Source organism: Capra hircus, chromosome 21, assembly GCF_001704415.2.
Source record: "Capra hircus breed San Clemente chromosome 21, ASM170441v1, whole genome shotgun sequence".
Taxonomy (NCBI): Eukaryota; Metazoa; Chordata; class Mammalia; order Artiodactyla; family Bovidae; genus Capra; species Capra hircus.
In genome coordinates, this window is record NC_030828.1 from 54,214,651 (window position 1) to 54,234,772 (window position 20,122).

A 20,122-nucleotide genomic window follows, 5' to 3' on the forward strand; every position below is an offset into this window, starting at 1 on the left:
GCACTTGTCTCATTCTCTTCTCGTGATCCTCACTTTCACTAGTTTCATTCTTTCCATGATGACCTTTCACTCCAATAAAGCTCATGTAATTACAACAGCTCTATATAAGTATTTTCTTACCATCTGCCAGATTTTGTCTATAAACTTTCTCCTCTCCCATCTTCTATCCAATTTGAATTTTCAAAAGGCTAGGTCAAAATTAATTTCATCTGAAAGTCTATAAACATTTAGGTACTCAATTCCTTTACATGCAATTAATTAAAAATGGTGTTTTGTGAAACATATCCCTCTCTACTCTCATTTGTCTGATTTAACACTGAGATGTTATTCAGAATGAAAAGTGAGCAACAAACAGGAAACTGAATGATACAGAAAATTAGAGAAGAGGATGAAAAAGGACACCTGTTTAATACAATGAGACAGGAAAGGGAAATAAAAGGCATATGGATTGGAAAGAAAGAAACAAAACTATCTTTGTTGGCAGATGACATGACTGTCTATGTAGAAAATCCAGAACAAAACAAAAAACCCCCAAACACGGGAACTAGTAAGCAATTACATCAAGTTTGCAAGATATAAGGTTAATATACAAAAGTCAATTACTTTTCTATAAAGCAGCAAAGAACAAGTAAAATTTGAAATTTAAAACATATTATCATTTACATTAACACCTAAAATTGAAATGCTGCTGCTGCTGCTAAGTCGCTTCAGTTGTGTCCAACTCTGTGTGACCCCATAGACGGCAGCCCACCAGGCTCCCCCATCCCTGGGATTCTCCAAGCAAGAACACTGGAGTGGGTTGCCATTTCCTTCTCCAGTGCATGAAAGTGAAAAGTGAAAGTGAAGTCGCTCAGTCGTATCCGACTCTTAGCAACCCCATGGACTGCAGCCCACCAGGCTCCTCCATCCATGGGATTTTCCAGGCAAGAGTACTGGAGTGGGTTGCCATTGCCTTCTCCAAAAATTGAAATACTTATATATAAATCTAACAAATATGTAGAAGATCTATATGAGAAAAAGGTATAAAATTCTAATAAAAGAAAGCAAAGAACTAAATAAATGGAGAGATATTCCATGTTCATGGATAAGACTCTCAACATTATCAAGATGTCGATTCTTCCTGACTTGCACTACAGATTCAATGTAATCCCAATCAAAATTCTAGCAAGTTATTTTGTGGATGTTGCAAACTGATTCCAAAGTTTTCACAGAGAGACAAAATACCCAGAATAGCCAACTCAATATTGAAAAAGAAGAATAAAGTCAAATGACTGATACTACCCAATTTCAAGCATTATTATAAAGCTCTAGTAATGAAGACAGAATGGCACCAGTGAAAGCAGAGACAAATAGACCAGTGGAGCAGGGCAAAGAGTCTAGAAACAGACCCATATACACAGTTAGCTGATCTTTAACACAGCAAGAAAGGCAATACAATGGAGCTTTTCAACAAATGCAGGTGGAATGGATATCCACAAATAAAAAAATGAGACTGCACACAGACCTTCCTTATATCCTTCAGAAAAATTAACTCAAAATGGATCACAGACCTAAATGTAAAACGCAAAACTATAAAACACTTAGAAGATAACACAAGAGTAAATTCTAGATGACCTTGGGTATGGCAATGATTATTTTTAGATATGACACCAAGGCACAATCCATACAAGAAAGAACGGTAAGTTGGACATCCCTATTAAAAACAAAACAAACACACATACATTCACTTACACACAAAAAACCCACAAAAACTTCTACTTTGGGAAAAACATTGTCAAGAGAATGAGAAGACAAGCAACACACTGGGAGGAAATATCTGTAGAAAACCCCAACTGATAAAGAACTATTATTCAATTAAACAAAGAACTTTTAAAATTAAACAATAAGAAAATTAACAACCTGATTAAGAAATGGATTAAAGAAAGACCTTAACAGACACCTCACCAGAAAAGATACAGATGGTAAGTAAGCAGATGAAACGTTGTCACTGGTCATCAGGAAATTACATATTAAGACAACAATGAAATACTACCTCACTCACAGTTATTAGAATGGTTAAAACCCAGAACACTGAGAACAGCCAATGTGAGGGACAATATGGGGCAAAAGGAACTTTCATTCATGGCTAGGGGGAATTCAAAATTGTACAGCAACTCTGGAAGACACTTTGATAGCTTCTTATATAACTAACCTGTCTAGTTTTATAAGTGACTTCCCTGGTGGCTTAGATGGTACAGCGTCTGCCTACAATGCGGGAGACCAGGGTTCAATCCCTGGGTTGGGAAGATCTTCTGGAGAAGGAAATGGCAACCCACTCCAGTATTCTTGCCTGGAAAATCACACGGATGGAAGAGCCTGGTAGGCTACAGCCCATGGGTTTGCGAAGAGCCGGACACAACTAAGCGACTTCACTTTCTTTTCTTTCTTATAAAACGAAACATACTCTTACCATACAATCCTGCATTCGCCTTCCTCAGTATTTACCCTAATGAACTGAAAATTTATGCCCACACAAAAACTTGCACATGGATGTTTATAGCCACTTTATTTTGAAGTGCCAATACTTGGAAGCAACCGAGGTGTCCTTCAGTAGGTGAATGGGTAACTATTAAACTATGCTACACCAAGACCACGGAATATTATTCAGTGCTAAAAGAAATGGGCTGTCAAGCTTCTGAAAGACGTAGAGAAAATGTCTTATCAAGGAAAAGAAGCGAACCTGACAATGCTATACACTGCAAGAGCCCAATTATATGATATTCTGGAAAAGGCAAAACTATAAAGACAGCAAAAATATCAATGGTTGCTAGGGGTTTTGGGGAGGGAAGATGAATAGGCAAAGCACCTAGGACCTTTAGGGCAGTGAAATTACTCTATATAACACTATAATGGTAGATATGTATCATTATACACCTGTCCCAACCCACAGAATATACAACACCGAGAATGAACCCTCAGGTAAATTATGGACTTTGGGGGATAATGTGCCAGTATAAGTTCATCGATTGAAACAAATGCACCACTACAGTGGGGGACATGGATAATGGGGGAAGGTATGCACGTGCTGGTGAAGGGTATAAATGGGAAACCTCTGTACGTTCCTCAATTTTGCTGTGAACCTAAAACTGTTCTAAAAAATTAAATCTTTTAAAAAGCAAATTAAGCGAGAAAAAAAGGAGATCTAGCTACTTTATAAGTTCATACCTCTCCCAGACCAAATAATTGTGTCCTACGATATTTAAAAGAACCTCTGAATGAGACCCCTGAATCACTGCCAGTGCCACAAGACTAAAGACTATTTTAAAAAATAAGACAGTAATTTCTACTAACATCTTGGAAAGGATAATGTTAATTTTAGATAACATTATAAAACAAATTATTAAAGATCTGATTTATCAATACTGAGAAGATGATGTAGTGATTTCTAACACTGGGATGGATGAACTAACAAGAAGATATGTCACAGATGAATCTTGGGGTTTCTTTTTAATGTATTTAGAAGACTTCCAGATCAGAAAAATCCAAGATATTTAACGACATGATTTTGAGAACAAAACCAAAAGTATAATAAGCTAGCTCAGTTAGCTACATTAGCATGTGGTTGGATAACCACACTACAGAATACTACTTAATGGGATGAGGTCTACCTGGAGGGAGGTGTCTGCTGGTACGGTATAAGGCCAAGATGAAGATACTGGGGCAGGCCCTTCAGCTCTGCAGATGATACGAAGCTGCAGAGGACAACAAATACATCAGCCAGTAAAACAGGTATCAAAAAGACCTGACATCTAACAAGAAGAAATTTAAGAGGGATAAATGTTGAGATTCTATAGTGGATTCCAGAACAACTATACAAGTATAGAGTAAGAGAGAAAAGACTCACCTGTTGGATGTGAATCTTAGGGAGGTTTAATGTGCATTGATAGAACTATAATACATAGAACTAGAGAGGAAACATTCCACTTGGCTCTGCAAATGTCAGACCATATCTGGAATACAGATTTGGGGTACCATCCTTTAAAAGGGATCTAAGCAAAGTAAAACAGCTGATGAAGAGAAGAACTTCCAGACATGTATTATGAGTATGGAGTCCTTTAACAAAAAAAGGAAATCTGAGAGCTGTGTGAAAAAACCAAAGGGTGAAAGTTACTCAATAACAATAATATAGAATTGTTTTGAGGATTAAATGTGTTTATACATATGAAGGGCTTAGAATAGTGTCTATCATTTAGTAAGTTTGTGATAAATATTATTTTATTCATTATTAAGCCATTACTAGTGATTTTTTTTTTTTTTTTTACATTGTCTGCTTAAGAGGTACTCTGCTTTTTACATTGTACAATCTCTTACTACTGGGTAAGAAATCTACTTTGTACCACAGACATCTTGGACTACATAAAGTATTAAAGAATTGTTGATTCTCAAAACAAGTTAAGGAGTTATTGGTTAGAGCCATTTTTAGTGTAGGAAGAAATCGTATAGTAATAGATCAAAAATTAAACTGATTTTTGTATATGCAATTGAAGACTGGCAAATTACCATTAACATGATATGAAAGTTTAACACAATACTGATTTGTAAATAAACACATATATGTACACATGCAACACACAAAAACACAAATGTTTGGGTAAATATGCTGCTGCTGCTGCGAGGTTGCTTCAGTCGTGTCCGACTCTGTGCGACCCCATAGACGGCAGCCCACCAGGCTCCGCTGTCCCTGGGTAAATATGACACATATCCAAATATGCATGACGGTACGATTTTAAGAAACTGGGCTCTGGAAATCAGGCTCCTTGGGTTACAATACTGATAGCGATGTGACCTTAGAAAAGTGATCTTAAAGTCTCAGTTTCCTCATCTGTAAAGCACACACAAAATGGTACCCAGTAAGTACCTGACAACTGTTACGTACTACTTATTATCTTCCTTACGAATATTCAGTTTTGGCCAGCTAAAACCATGTGACTCCCTTCCATGCTCACCAAAAAACGAACGAAGCTGACTTACTGTCAAATGAACAAATACAAACAGGTCAAGGCCAAAGCCTGACTAATCTGACCAGAAAAGATACAGTAAGCCACTTTTATATTTAGACAGTTTATTCATTACTCACAGACAATAGAAGACTAAGCTCCCTGGATCCCTGCCCCACACATCAAAAAGGAAAATGCATACAAAGGAGGCTGGATGGCAGCAGCACTTTTGCATCCCACAGCTCTACTATGTGAAAGTCCCATACCTCATCACACTTGTGTGTGTCAGTTGCTTAGCTGTGTCTGACTCTGCAACCCCACGGACTGAAGCCCGCCAGGTTTCTCTGTCCATGGAATTCTCCAGGCAAGAATATTGGAGTCGGTTGCCATTTCCTTCTCCAGAGGATCTTTCCAGCCCAGGAACTGAACTCAGGTCTCCTGCATTGCAGGAAGATTCTTTACTGTCTGAGCTACCAGGGAAGCCCCATCACTCTAGGAAGGTAAAGAGAAACAGAATCATGACAGATTTCCAGGGGAGACAGAGAGGCATGCGGGAGATGGCTTTGTAGCAGTTCCTTAAAGAAACTACCCACACAAATTTCTATCATTGGACTGGATACAAATGACACGATGTCCACTCCCTTTCAGAACTACTGAGAATAAAGTTTAAGAGATTATATTCTTATAACCAAAATGATTTGAACTATGAACTTTAAACAGGCAAGTAAATACAGGGAACTTAAAATGAATTACATTGAAGATTTGTCATAACACATCATTTTTAACACTTTAAATTTGACTTCTCTTACTCAAGAAATTTGACTTTAAAGAAATTCACCGAACTCTAAAAAGAGAAAGCTTTAAAACAATGGTTCCCAAAATATGATCCTTGCACTAGCAGCATCAGTATCACCTAGGATCTGCTAAAATGAAAATTCTTGAGCCCAAGCACACACCTAACCTCAGGATTCAGAAACTACAGAGGAGGAGGAGCAGCAATCTGTGTTTCAAGAATGTGTTAGCATTCTTATGCACGTTACTGTTTTAAAATCAGTTAAAATATTTCCAGCACAAGTGTAACTACTTTAAAATTATTGCAAATTATAACTGTACCTCCTTCAAAACTATGAATTACAACTGTGACTATACTTGGTTCTTATTTACCCATAAATGGCTAAAAATAGCTCACGGAAGCAAGAATGCCGAATCTTCAAAACCTGACCTTTGCCAGCTTTACACAGTTTCATTTATCTTATCAATAACCTTGTGCACAATGAAAGGTAAGTACCATGGAAAACGGGAAAGAATGCTGAGTCAAAGTGTAAATTTCAGGGCCAGAGAGATGAATGGGTTCAAGTCAACATTTGACTACTTTGTAGCTGCAGACTTCAGGCAAATTGCTTACTCTAAACTTGAACATTCTCGTTTGTAAAATCTGTTGTGGATTAAAAAGAATGTTTGATTTGGAGAAACATCAGTGGAGAAGAATAGAAAGTACAGAAATAGATAATTTAACATATGAAAATTTAGCTTATGATAAAGGCAGCATTTCAAAATCAGTGAGGAAAAGTGTGACTTTTAAGTAAACATGTTGAGATAACAGAATAGCCACAAGAAAAAAAGATAAAATGAGATCCCTTCCACATATCTGGGAGTTCCCTTGTGGCTCAGAGAGTAAAGCGTCTGCCTACACCCGGGTTTGATCCCTGGGTCGGGAAGATCCCCTAGAGAAGGAAATGGCAACCCACTCCAGTACTCTTGCCTGGAAAACCCCATGGGTGGAGGAGCCTGGTAGGCTATAGTCCATGGAGGTGCAAAGAGTCAGACATGACTGAGCCACTTTACTTCCACATATCTACACCAAGATAAATTCCTAACGGATCAGAGGTATAAATGGAAAAAATGAAAATATAAAAGTATTTGAATAAAATGGTATGAATCTCTCTATAACTTGAGATTGAAGAATAGTTTCCTAACTATGGTACAAGTGAAAAGACAGGTCAGATTAATTACCTTAAAAAACTTTGAATAGTTAAAAAATTCAGAAGCAAAGAAAAACATGTGAATAAGGTTGAGAAAAATATTTATAATATATATAAAGATGCAACATCAATAAATAAAACATTCCTAAAATACTCTAGCAGTATAGAAAAATAGTCTAAAGAAATGAACAGGAGGTTAAAAAATATGTGGTTCTTAAGTATACGAAAAATTGTTCAACTTCATTTGTAATTAAATGAATTAAAACTATATGGAGGCCTCTTTTTGTGCCCAGCACAACCACAGCTAGAGGTCCCAAGAAGCACCTGGAGCCTGTAGCAGCTCCAAAAAACTGGATGCTGGATAAGCTGACTGGTGTGTTTGCCCCTCGGCCATCTACTGGTCCCCACAAGCTGAGGGAATGTCTCCCCCTAATCATTTCCCTAGACTTAAGTATGCCCTAACAGGAGATGAAGTAAAGATTTGCAGCAGCATTTCATTTAGATCAATGGCAAAGTCCCACCAATAACCTACCCTGCTGATTTTATGGATGTCATCAGCATTATTAGACTGGAGAGAATTTTCGTTTGATCTATGACATGAAGGGTCGCTTTGCTCTTCATCATATTACACCTGATGAGGCCAAGTGTAAGTTGTGCAAAGTGAGAAAGATCTTTGTGGGGACAAAAGGAATCCTTCATCTGGAGACCCATATGCTCGTACCATCCTTTACCCTGATTCCCCTCATCAAAGTGAAGGACACCATTCAAATTGCCTTGGAGACAGACAAGATTACTGGTTTCATCAAATTTGACACTAGTAACCTGTGCATGGTGACTGGAAGTGCTAAACTGAAAAGAATTGGTGTGATTACCAACCGGAAGAGACATCCAGGTTCTTTAGATGTAGTTCATGTGGAAGACCCCAACGGCAACAACTTTGCCACTCGGCTCTCAAACATTTTCATTATTGGCAAAGGCAACAAACCATGGATCTCTCTTTCCCGAGGAAAGGGTATTTGCTTTACCACTGCTGAGGAGAGAGACAAAAGACTGGCAGCCAAACAGAGAATGGATAAAATGATCTCCATATGACGTGACTGGAAAAGTCTTTGTACTTAATTAAAGGCTCTCTTTGTGGCTCAGCTAGTAAAGAATCTGCCTGCAATGCAGGAGACCTGGGTTTGACCCCTGGGTTTGGAAGATCCCCTGGAGAAGGGAAAGGCTACCCACTCCAGTATTCTGGCCTGGAGGATTCCATGGACTGTATAGTCCATGGGGTCGCAAAATTAAAAGAAAATGCCACAAAAAAAACACACCAAAAAACAACTATATGGAGTTATTAATAACAATGCTTTCCTGACAATATACTTTTGGTGAGGCTATGAGAAACAGGCACATTCATCCATCCCCGTGAGAACACTGAATGAGACCTCTGGAAATAGATCTGGAAATTTTAGCAAAATTACATTTGCATTTACTCATTAATCTAACAATTCTACTTCTAAGAAATTATCAAAAAATACACACTGGCAAAAAATATATAAAGACAAATGCATAAGGCTAATAATTACAGGTCTATTTGTAAAAGCAAAAGAATAATACCTTATGCTTTTTACTTTAGTATTTGAGAGACCAAAAGACAACAAACCAAGAATTTTAAGCTCTAGTGCCCACGAACAAAAGGGTGGGTGAAAGAAACCCATGGCATATCCACACAATGGAATACTATGTAGCTGTGAATGGGAATGAGGAATCTCTGTATGTACTACTCTGCAGGGTCTTCCTGATCCAAGCATGGAAGAGAAATATGCGTACAGTATGCCAGTATTTATTTAAGAAACGGGGGGTTACAAATATATATACCCACTTTTTTTTTTTTTTTTAAGGAAATATAACTTGGTATATTTTTAAAAAGGTTACCTACCAGAGGAGGGAGAGAACAGAGTGGAGGGGATAGAGATAAAGCTACACATCTTTGAACATATTCCATTTTTATAGATTTGACTGTGGAATTAAGGTAGTATTTTACATAATTATAAAGCAAAATTAAACCTTAAAAACAACAATTTGAAAATAAAAGGAAACAAAGGAACCCAATGTTCAGTTAGCAGTCTAACCATACCATACCAAGTAACTTTAAAACAGTAATTTGATGGGCCATCCCTAGAGAGGTGTGCCTTAAAAAATCTTATACCACTTCACATAGTTGCTGAAGATGTTATTTGTATTCTGAAATGGTTACTGTGCACTGCCATGGTATGTAATTATCTGACATTTCTAACTCTATCATCCCTGGTCATCATTCGTGACCTGGGATTTTTAGTAAAGGAGGAAAGAGAGAAAGACATAAGGCTGAGATATTAAACATAAACCCTGCAGTCTGATTTTTTTTTATGTTTTATTTATTTGGCTGCTCTGAGTTTTAGTTTTGGCATACCAGATCTTTATTGCATCATGTGGGATCTAGTTCCCTTACCAGGGATTGAACCCAAGCTGCCTGCATTGGGAGCATGGAGTCTTAGCCACTGGACCACCAGGGAAGTCGCTGTAGTCGGATTTTGAAGAGAAAAATAACAGAATAAATGTATATATATAAACAATATTATACACACTAACTATATAAATTATGCATATAACAAAATACATATAAGATACAAATGTATAAAATGTATAATTAAGAAAAAATTAAATTATATTTTTGAGCTCTGTCAACTGAAAAGGGTTAGAAATTATGACCAACCCAGTAGCACAGAGCACTCCTAGCACCAGATGGGGTCCCTAAACATTGTTTCCCACTAAGGACATAGAATTCCTTGGACAAACAGTTGATTCTAGACCTAGGACAGAAAAAGTCAAGATAAATTTGGAATCATTACACACTAGATAGCAATAAAGCTATCAGTGATGACTAAGGTCACAGAAACTTTGGAGCCAAGCTGAGCAGGCCTTCAGTAGCCACAGATGGGACAAACCAATCATCCACTGTAGTAACTGCAGTTGATGAAAACATAGCAGACATGTTGAAATCCATGAGTTCATAGTAACACAATTATGACAATTTTAAAAACCTGATCACCACTAGAAGATGCTAATGAATCAACTCATTATTTGAATCCAAGCAAATAAAGGGAAAGAATCAAGCATTTATCATACCTTTCCTACATCACAAATCCTAAAAGATGATGTTGTGAAAGTGCTGCACTCAATATACCAGCAAATTTGGGAAACTCAGCAGTGGCCACAGGACTGGAAAAGGTCAGTTTTCATTCCAATCACAAAGAAAGGCAATGTCAAAGAATGTTCAACTACTACACAATTGCACTCACCTCACATGCTAGCAAAGTAATGCTCAAAATTCTCCAAGCCAGGCTTCAGCAGAACGTGAACTGAGAACTTCCAGGTGCTCAAGCTGGATTTAGAAAAGGCAGAAGAACCAAAAATCAAATTGCCAACATATGGTGGATCATAGAAAAAGCAAGGGAATTCCAAGAACACCTATCTCTGCTTCATTGACTACACTAAAGCTTTTGACTGTGTGGATCACAACAAACTGGAAAATTCTTAAAGAGATGGGAATACCAGACCACCTTACCTGCCTCCTGAGAAATCTGTATGCAGGTCAAGAAGCAACAGTTAGAACCAGACACGGAACAATGGACTGGGTCCTAATTGGGAAAGGATTGTGTCAAGGCTGTAGACCGTCACCCTACTTATTTAACTTTTATGCAGAGTACATCATGTGAAATGCCGGGGTGGATGAACCACAAGCTGCAATCAAGATTGCCGGAAGAAATATTAATAACCTCAGATATGCAGATGACACAACCCTTATGGCAGAAGGCAAAGAAGAACTGAAGAGCCTCTTGATGAAAGTGAAAGAGAGTGAAAAAGCTGGCTTGAAACTCAACATTCAAAAAACTAAGATCATGGTATCCAGTCCCAGAACTTAATGGCAAATAGAAGGGGACACAATGGAAACAGTGACAGAGTTTATTTTCTTGGGCTGCAAAATCACTGCAGATGGTGACTGCAGCCATGAAATTAAAAGACACTTGCTCCTTGGAAGAAAAGCTATGACCAACCTAGACAGTATATTAAAAAGCAAAGACATTACTTTGCTAACAAAGGTCCATATAGTCAAAGCTATGGTTTTTCCAGTAGTCAAGTATGGATGTGAGAATTGGACCATAAAGAAAGCTGGGTACTGAAGAATTGATGCTTTGGAACTGTGGCATTGGAGAAGACTCTTGAGAGTCCTTTGGACTGCAAGGAGATCATACCAGTCCATCCTAAAGGAAATCAGTCCTGAATATTCACTGGAAGAACTGATGCTGAAGCTGAAACACCAATACTCTGGCCACCTGATGCAAAAAACTGACTCATTTGAAAAGACCCTGATGCTGGGAAAGACTGAAGGCAGGAGAAGAGGACAGAGGATGAGATGGTTGGATGGCATCACCGACTTGACGCACATGAGTTTGAGCAAGCTCCAGGAGTTGGTGATGGACAGGGAAGCCTGGCATGCCGCAGTCCAGGGGGCTGCTAAGAGTCGGATACGACTGAGCAACTGAACTTCCTACATTAACTGTACAAGTGGGTTACCAAACAGATGAGGGTCAGTTTTTCCTTATAAAAGCACCCCGGTTTTTAGAGAAGGAATGACAGAATATCACCATTTCTCAATCTTAACGAAGTAACAGAGGCAGGCATTGGTTACGAAGGGCTGCTAACATCACAAAAACAGAAACCACCAGACAACAGGGCCTTCTGATAGAAGATCATAACACCACCTATAACCCACCACACACACACCAAAATCAAACGAAGTCAACAGACTTGATCCAAGCATTAATTTGTAAGAAATAAAGAGAAAAGAAAAGCATTTTAAACCATAACAGAAAGATGCAATCAGCAAATGTAGATAAAATTAGACTCAAACTTTCCATTGTCTACAGCAACTTCACAATTTTAGATTCTGAAACCAAGCTAATGAAGGTCAAGTTCTGAGTTATTATACTTAATTGACACCTACGCTACAAAACCGTAATGCTGAAATCAGCTGGGAGGCAATTATCTGCTACAATAAGAGCAAACAAATGGTGAGTAGAAACAAGAATTGTTTAAATTTCTTTTCCACATTTCAGTTCTCACAGAATTCAACTAATTATGGCATATAATTTTTTTAATTTATTTATTGTTTAATTGAAGGATAATTGCTTTACTGAATTTTGTTGTTTGCTGTCAAAGAGGCATATAATTTTAACGCTGAACCTATGGAACAAGGTGGCATATTTTCCTTTTATCTGAGATTGACTTTCATTATATCTGGAGTTAACAAAAGTAAAATTAGAAGCCTGTTATACAAATCACTCACTGTACATAGATTCCAAAATAATACAGAAGAAAGCAAGTCCCCAAAGCCATTACCACATCCAGTAAAAGCTCGAAGTTATAGAATTAACCCATCTACTGAAAAACTGGTTAGAAAAAATGTGAAATTCTGTTAATTTATAAAGATTACTGCTTAAAATGCAACAGGTTTTCTTTATTGTTTAAAAGTACAGTTTTTGACTTGAAATGAACAGTGGATTTGGGACATAAATCTAAGTAAATGAAATATAACACTGATACACAGTAAGAAAACCTGTCTAATTCTACATTGATAAAAATAAGCTCATAATTTCTTAACCGCATTATAAAGTTTTGACTCAAGCAAGAAACCAAAAAGCCTCAGAACAGAAACTCAAAGAGGAAAATTAAAATACATACAATCAAATACACAGTAATAGATATGAATGATTAATGATGGAAAAACCTAATTTTATCCTAGTTTCAACAGCCTCCTCCCTCAAAACGTTTCCAAAGCTCTAAGCAAGTAGCTAAAATGACTAATTTCAGTAATTACTTTCCAATGGAAACACCCACAAAATGTGCCGTAGTGCAAACGTAGATGGTGTAACCTCAGAAAACTGTTGTGAGGATTTAATGAGTTAATATTAAGGACTCGGCAGAGTGTATGGCACACAGCAAACACTCAGTAAATAACAGTATAAGTATAATTACTTGTTAATGTTAAGAGCACTTTTCATTCACATAGCATTTCTTCACAATAACTTCTTAAACTATACAAAATTCTTAACAGTTTACAGAATGCACTTATTTCCAATATCCCTCGATGTCTATAAATTTGAGTAAGAACAAGGAAAAACTATATTGGTTAATCCAACCAATATATATTTTATTCTGACTATGGAAATAAGGGATGTTTTTAGGGCAACTGTGTTTATCTTAACTTCAGTTCAAAAAATTAAGGTATGTATCACACATTCTTATAACCCATTAATTTAACTAAACTTTCTTGAAATTACTATTTTAACTTTCTAAAATCTGAATTTGCTATTTGCAATGTATTCTTAATTACTCCCTTTCAACTTTCAGAGGTGTACGATTAATATACCCCATAGTGTATTCCACTACTCTGAAATTTAATGAAGTTTTATCATATCTCTATATACAGATAAATACAAAACAAAAGTCAATGCACAATGTCTAGAATTCCCTTGATCCCTAGAATTAAAGAATAAGATTTTTTTTAATTTGTTTCATGACAGAAATAAACAGAACACACATTAAATGGATGAGATTTATTTTCCACAAAATAACCCTCAAAGATGGGCTTCCCTGGCGCCTCAGCTGGTAAAGAATCTGCTTGCAATGCGGAAGATCTGGGAAAGGATACTTGGGTAGGCAAGATCCCCTGGAGAAAGCAAAGTCTACCCACAATCCAGTATTCTAGCCTGGAAAATTCCATGGACTGTATAGTCACTCCATGGGTCTCAAAGAGTTGGACCCGACTCAGGGACTTTCACTTTCAACCCTAAAAGATAATCAGTAAGATATGGGATGCTGATAAGGTCCCATTTCCTAAATATCCATCATAGAGAATAATGCATCTTCCAAGTCTTCATCAAGGAAATTAAAGGTAATAGATATAAAACAGATTGCAATCTATAACACAGTGCTCTACAAGGCCCTAAGAAAAGGGGGTTAAAATGAAAACTCATCTTGCTTTATTTCAAGGAAAAGGATATAAGTAGTTGATTTAAGCATTCAAACCTCTTGAAAAGTATTGTTTATAGAGAGAACAGGTAATTCTTAAACTTCTACCATAATTTTAATGATGCTATATAATTCTCGACTTTCCAAGTTCATTGTCTTTGTTCCATGATTACCACACAACTTCCCAAGTTCTTGGATACAGGAAAAATGCACTGGATTTTCAACCTGAAAATTCTGATCACTGGAAAGAGTTATCTTCTATTCCAACATAAACTGGCATTCTAATGTTACATTCTGATGTGTATATCATTCTTTTGGTTTAGTCTGAAATTGAGTTCCTGATATCTTAGCATACAGCATACATGAGTAAAAGTATCAATTTGAACTTCTTTCACTGGATATATGAGAAACTGACATTCTTCCTCATTGACAACTGTCAAAATCATGTCTTGGTTTTCACTCTTCTGCCCTTATCCTACCCACAAAATTAAAAAAAAAAAAAAAGTTTTTGGTCTACCGAAATATAGTCAAACCAAATCGAGGTAGATTCATTTAAACACTAAAATGATTAATTAAAATCAACTAACATCCTAGAATTTAAACCAAAGCAGAAGGATGCATGTTTACACAGGCTTCATTTACATTTATTCTACTTCCAAAAGGAAAAAAGAAACCTATAATAATCAAATTGTACTTTAAGACAATATCCAGAAATGATTTTTGAACTTGCCTTACTTATCCAGCAAATATTTTTATAAAATTGGTTTGTCATACTAAGGACTTAAGGAGACATTCTGTGCGGTACAGAACTGGATAGGAACACTTGCATTTTAAGTGCATAAGCTGGAGACTTCAAATGATAACAGAATTTTCTCACTGGGTCATTCAAAAACAACTGTATTATTACTTCCCCAAAATATTCTCTTCCACACTTGAAAGAACTCTGCCTCACACTAGGCACTCCGGCTCTTGAATTGTTTCCGCCTACGTTTAATTACAAGGAAGAAAGACTGCTCACCAAATTCACAGTTCGCCTAAAACAAAGAAACGTCTATCATCGGCTTTGAAACTATAGGGCGGAATTCTCTTAGGACAGTGAGGCAAAGAACTTCAACCGCAACTGAAATTGTCTTTGCAATCTCGGTTTCCAGGAGACTGAAAGGCTGGCTGCAGAGCTGCGCGAAGATCCTGCAGGGAGGCTGGGGTGGCAGAGGGAGCTAGCGGAGGGAAAGGGTGAGTCCCACAGAGGAACTGCATTAGACTTTGAGAACCTATAAGGGACAGAAGGTTAGCTACAAGGAAAAATAGATTTATCTGCAGATCACGTACGTTTTCAAAGAGAACTTAAAGTGATGAGGATAAGGGAAAACGACAGAAAACCATCAACCCTTCACAACCCGAAGGTTAGAGAAGTAGGAAAAGGGGACTGAGGCGGAGCGGGGGGTGGGGGTAGGTAGGAGAGGACGGGGAGAGTAAGGTCCCAAAACACCGAGATTTGAAAAAAGTACGCGAGTTCTGAGCTTGGCCTTAGTCCGGATCTCTCGTACCATTATGCGGACGGCAGGAGGAAAGGATCGCCCTTACTCAGGGCTGTAGACAGCAACGCGTTTACTGCGATAACGAGCCCTGCACAAGAAGATGTCGCCTCTGTCCCTGCTTGCTCCCGTTCATTTCTTTACATCTTACTCTAACACCTGCGGCACTCCAGCAGAACTCTGTCAAAGCCTGCGCTGCAGAAGGACAGCAAAGGAAAATACCTGAGTCCCAGGAATCACGCCCGCAGCGACAGGAGGAGGAGGAGCCGTGGACAACTCGAGACCGGGCAAGATCCTTACTTGTCTCTAGTCAAACCCTAATTCTTACGGGTTGGGCGGGGAACTTCCGCCCCGAGCGAGGAGAGCGTCACTTCCGCCTAATGCTTTATCTGTTCCTCGCCTTCTCCATTCCAGATACGTTCCTTACGTTCGCGGCGTTCTCACTTCCTTTTTCCGAGCCCTTCCGCCTAGCCCGAATTTCTGACGTGGACTACATGACCCTGCATGCATCACGGTAGGTTATTTCCGGGTCAAGAGGTTCGCGCTGGGTACATCACCATGGAAGCGATCGGTTTGGTCACGTGGTGCCCCTGGTTACGCCCGGTGGCAGCTGTGGGGTCTGGGGCTCAGGCGGGGGCCATTTTGCCGAAGGCAGCCTCCGGGAGTCAGGGGCTGAAGTTGTTCCCTTTTCCCCCTCTGCAGGTTGAGGCTTGGAGAGGAACAGGAAGGCAGGGCTCCATCGAGCCCTTCGGAGACGATGGTTTGCTCTAGTCTCCGCCACTTGACGACCCTCCATGGCGGCTGCGCCCTCAGCCCTGTTCCCGCTGCCGCCCCTTCCATCCCTCTGTGCCTATCGCCTCCAGAGCCGCAGTCGTCCTTCCGCCCCAGAGACTGATGATAGTCGAGGTAGAGGCGCCATGAGAGGCGAGAAAAACTATTGCTGCCGTGGAGCTGCCGGAGACCACGGTTCCTGCCCCCCGACACCTTCGCCTCTGGCCTCGACCCTCTTGATGCCCGCGGAGGCAATCTCAAGTAGTTGGTCGGGGCCTGGAGGTGGTTTGTCGGGGGGAGATGAAGAGGAGACTCGGCTCCTTCAACAACTGCGAACCGCGCCCGATCCTTCCGAGGCCTTCCAGGCTTTACAGGCTGCTTTACCGCGGCGGGGCGGTCGACTTGGCTTCCCCCGACGAAAGGAAGCGCTGTATCGGGCCCTGGGCCGAGTGCTTGTGGAAGGAGGTAGTGATGAGAAACGACTCTGCTTGCAGTTCCTCTCGGACGTTCTCCGGGGTCAGGGGGAGTTAGGCCAGCTGGAAGAGGCCTTTAGCTTAGCTCTTCTGCCTCAGCTAGTCGTCTCGCTACGAGAAGAGAATCCAGCCCTGCGGAAGGATGCGCTGCAGATACTACACATCTGTTTGAAGCGTAGTTCTGGACAGGTGCTGAGGACGCTTATACAACAAGGACTGGAAAGTACCGACGCCCGGCTTAGAGCTTCCACAGCACTACTGTTCCCTATCTTGCTTACCCCTGAGGATTTGTTGCTCGACCTAGATCTTACCGAAGTGATAATATCCTTAGCCCGAAAGCTTGGCGATCAGGAGATAGAAGAAGAATCTGAGACAGCTTTCTCTGCACTTCAGCAAATAGGGGACCGTCTTGGCCAAGAGAGATTTCAATCCTATATCTCTCGCCTGCCTTCTGCCCTGAGGAGACACTACAATCGCCGCCTGGAGTCCCAGTTTGGAAGTCAGGTTCCTTATTATTTGGAACTTGAAACATCTGGATTTCCTGAAGATCCCCTTCCCTGTGCAGTGAATCTTTCCAACAGCAATCTTAAATTTGGGATTATTCCTCAGGAGCTGCATTCACGGTTGTTAGATCAGGAAGACTATAAGAACCGGACTCAGGCTGTTGAGGAACTAAAACAGGTGATGGGACGCTTTAACCCAAGTTCAACCTCTCATCCTAGCCTTGTGAGTTTCATTAGTTTGCTGTATAATTTGTTAGACGATTCTAACTTCAAAGTGGTCCACGGCACACTTCAAGTCCTGCATTTACTGGTTATTCGCCTTGGAGAGCAGGTGCAACAGTTCTTGGCACCTGTTATAGCAGCTTCTGTCAAAGTGCTAGCAGACAACAAGTTGGTGATCAAACAAGAGTACATGAAAATATTCCTCAAGCTAATGAAGGAAGTAGGTCCTCAACAGGTGCTTTGCTTGCTCCTGGAACATCTCAAACATAAGCATTCCAGAGTGAGAGAGGAGGTGGTGAACATTTGCATCTGCTCCCTCCTGACTTATCCCAGTGAGGATTTTGACTTATCCAAACTGTCTTTTGATCTTGCCCCAGCTCTTGTAGATAGCAAACGCAGGGTACGCCAGGCAGCTCTTGAAGCCTTTGCTGTGTTGGCATCGTCAATGGGCTCAGGTAAAACCAGCATCCTTTTCAAAGCTGTGGATACTGTGGAGCTGCAGGATAATGGAGATGGAGTGATGAATGCTGTGCAGGCCAGATTGGCTAGAAAAACCCTCCCAAAGTTAACAGAACAGGGATTTGTGGAATATGCGGTACTCATTCCATCATCTGCCCAGGGTAGATCGAGCCATTTGGCACATGGAGCAGATGCAGACTGGCTTTTGGCTGGTAACAGAACTCAGAGTGCGCACTGTCACTGTGGTGACCACACAAGGGATAGCATGCAAATTTATGGATCTTATAGTCCAACTGTCTGTACTCGAAGGGTACTAAGTGCAGGAAAAGGAAAAAGTAAATTACCCTGGGAAAATGAGCAGTCTGGAGTCACGGGAGAAAACCAGACTTCCAGTTCCAAGGACATAGAACAGGTATGCATCTTCTCTAATTTCCTTGAGTTGAACCTATGAAAGAATTTAAAATGGAAGTATGCCTGTAATGACTGAGGCTTTTTGAGGGTTGTTGTGCTTTGTTTTTAAATCAGTTTGCTGATGTATCAGTTATAATGGGACAGAATACACAGGAACCTTCAATAGGTTTTCTGCTTGATGGATTTGATTAAATTTGAGACACAATTTGGTATAGAAAATACCTGGATTTCAGTTTTGGTCTGTCACTTTGGCATATCTGTTATCTCATTCAAACAACAAACACTGAATACCTAGTAGGTACCAGAAAAAGAACCACGTTCTAGGAATGAAGATCAAACGGGTTTTGCAGAGTTTAGTTAAGGGAAAGTCAGACCTGTAAATGGGCAGCTACAAATTGGTTAAGTGCTAAAATAGAAATTTCGAGTCCTATGGAAATGCTGAAAGTAGAAAAAATAATTACACTGGCGGAGGAAAAACCTTCCAAGAAGATCAGATATCTGAACTAAGGGGTTTTTTTCCACCCCGAAGTCTTTATTTTGAAAATTCCAAATCTATAGTTTACTTAAAAGAATAGTACAGTGAATATTGGGGCTTCCCAGGTGGCTCAGTGGTAAAGAATCTGCCTGCCACTGCAGGGGACATGGGTTCTATCCCTGTGTCGGGAAGATGCCCTGGAGGAGGAAATGGTAACCCACTCCAGTGTTCTTGCATGGAAAATCCATGGGCAGAGGAGCCTAAAGGTCTCCATGGTGCTGCAAAGAGTTAGAGACGACTGAGTGCGCACATGCGCACACATGCACGCGCAGTGAATATTCATATACTTCATCTGTATTCACCAGTTGTCATGTTGCCGTATGTGCTTCGTATTTGCTGAACCATTTGAAAATAAGTGCAAGTGTCTTGACATTTCATCCTAAAGGTTTCTGTATATAACTCCTAAGAATGACATTCTCATTTGTCATACCATTATCACACCCCGGAATACCAGTAGTAATAGCCTCTATTTATATTTCTCCAGTTGTCCCCAAAATGTGTTTTATACTATTTTGTCTTCCAGGATCCAGTCAATCAAAATTCCCACGGTTAATATGTCTTTTACATAGAATTACATGCCCATCTGTGTGTTTTTTCATGACATTGACTTATTTTTGAAGAATCTTAATCTATCGTACTGTTTCTTTATGTTACATTCAAGATAAACAGTTTTAGCAAAAATACAACCTTGTGAACGTCACATTACATCACTTGGTTAAGGTGTGGTAACCATACCACTCTGTTGCAAAGGTTTATTTTCCTCTTTATAATTAGCATATGATCTGTAAGATACTCCGTGACACTAGGAATACCTCAACAACCTTCCACCCCTGTTCTTAACAGCCACTAATGGTCCTTACCTGTATCATTTATTACATTGGGGACTACAAAAAAGGGTAACTTTTTTGAAAAGTCTAACATTCCTTCTGTATTTGTTACCTGGCATTCTTTTTATTGTATGTTTAATAATTAAATGCACGAGTATTCCTTTTGACGCTAAAATTGTCTCAATTTGATTTGACTGGTGGCTGGCTCCTGTGTCCTGTAACATGACTCTTAAGTCTTTGAACACTTCCTTAACTTAAACATAGTATGATGCCCAGGGTTACTTTGTATTTTCTTGCTCCAGACCTGGAGCCAATGTTTTTTCCAAGAGCCCAAGAAATGCTTTTTAAATTAGAAAGTGGCATTTTAAA

At 39.5% G+C, this 20,122-nt stretch overlaps 2 protein-coding genes across 7 annotated transcripts in view; one reads left to right on the plus strand and one right to left on the minus strand.

Annotated features, from left to right (window-relative positions):
* The window catches only part of KLHL28 (kelch like family member 28), a 33,557-nt gene extending 17,524 nt beyond the window's left edge, over nt 1-16,033 (minus strand). Inside the window, exon 1 of one of the 4 annotated variants that reach the window (XR_001919901.1) lies at nt 15,565-15,745. Coding sequence is in view for 1 of the 4 variants with exons in the window: in XM_005695278.3 (XP_005695335.1) it covers nt 15,565-15,567 (3 nt within the window). In the remaining 3 variants the exon portion in view is untranslated. Of the gene's footprint in view, nt 1-10,284; nt 10,339-15,564; nt 15,746-15,774 lie in introns of those variants that run through there. The other 3 variants (XM_005695279.3, XM_005695278.3, XM_013973192.2) reach the window with 3 other exon arrangements.
* FAM179B (family with sequence similarity 179 member B) overlaps nt 16,144-20,122 on the plus strand; it is a 76,028-nt gene continuing 72,049 nt past the window's right edge. For all 3 annotated transcript variants that reach the window (XM_013973177.2, XM_013973178.2, XM_018066410.1), the window contains exon 1: nt 16,144-18,392. In XM_013973177.2, coding sequence (XP_013828631.2) covers nt 16,347-18,392 — 2,046 coding nt within the window. In that variant the 5' untranslated portion in view covers nt 16,144-16,346. The remainder of the gene's footprint in view (nt 18,393-20,122) is intronic.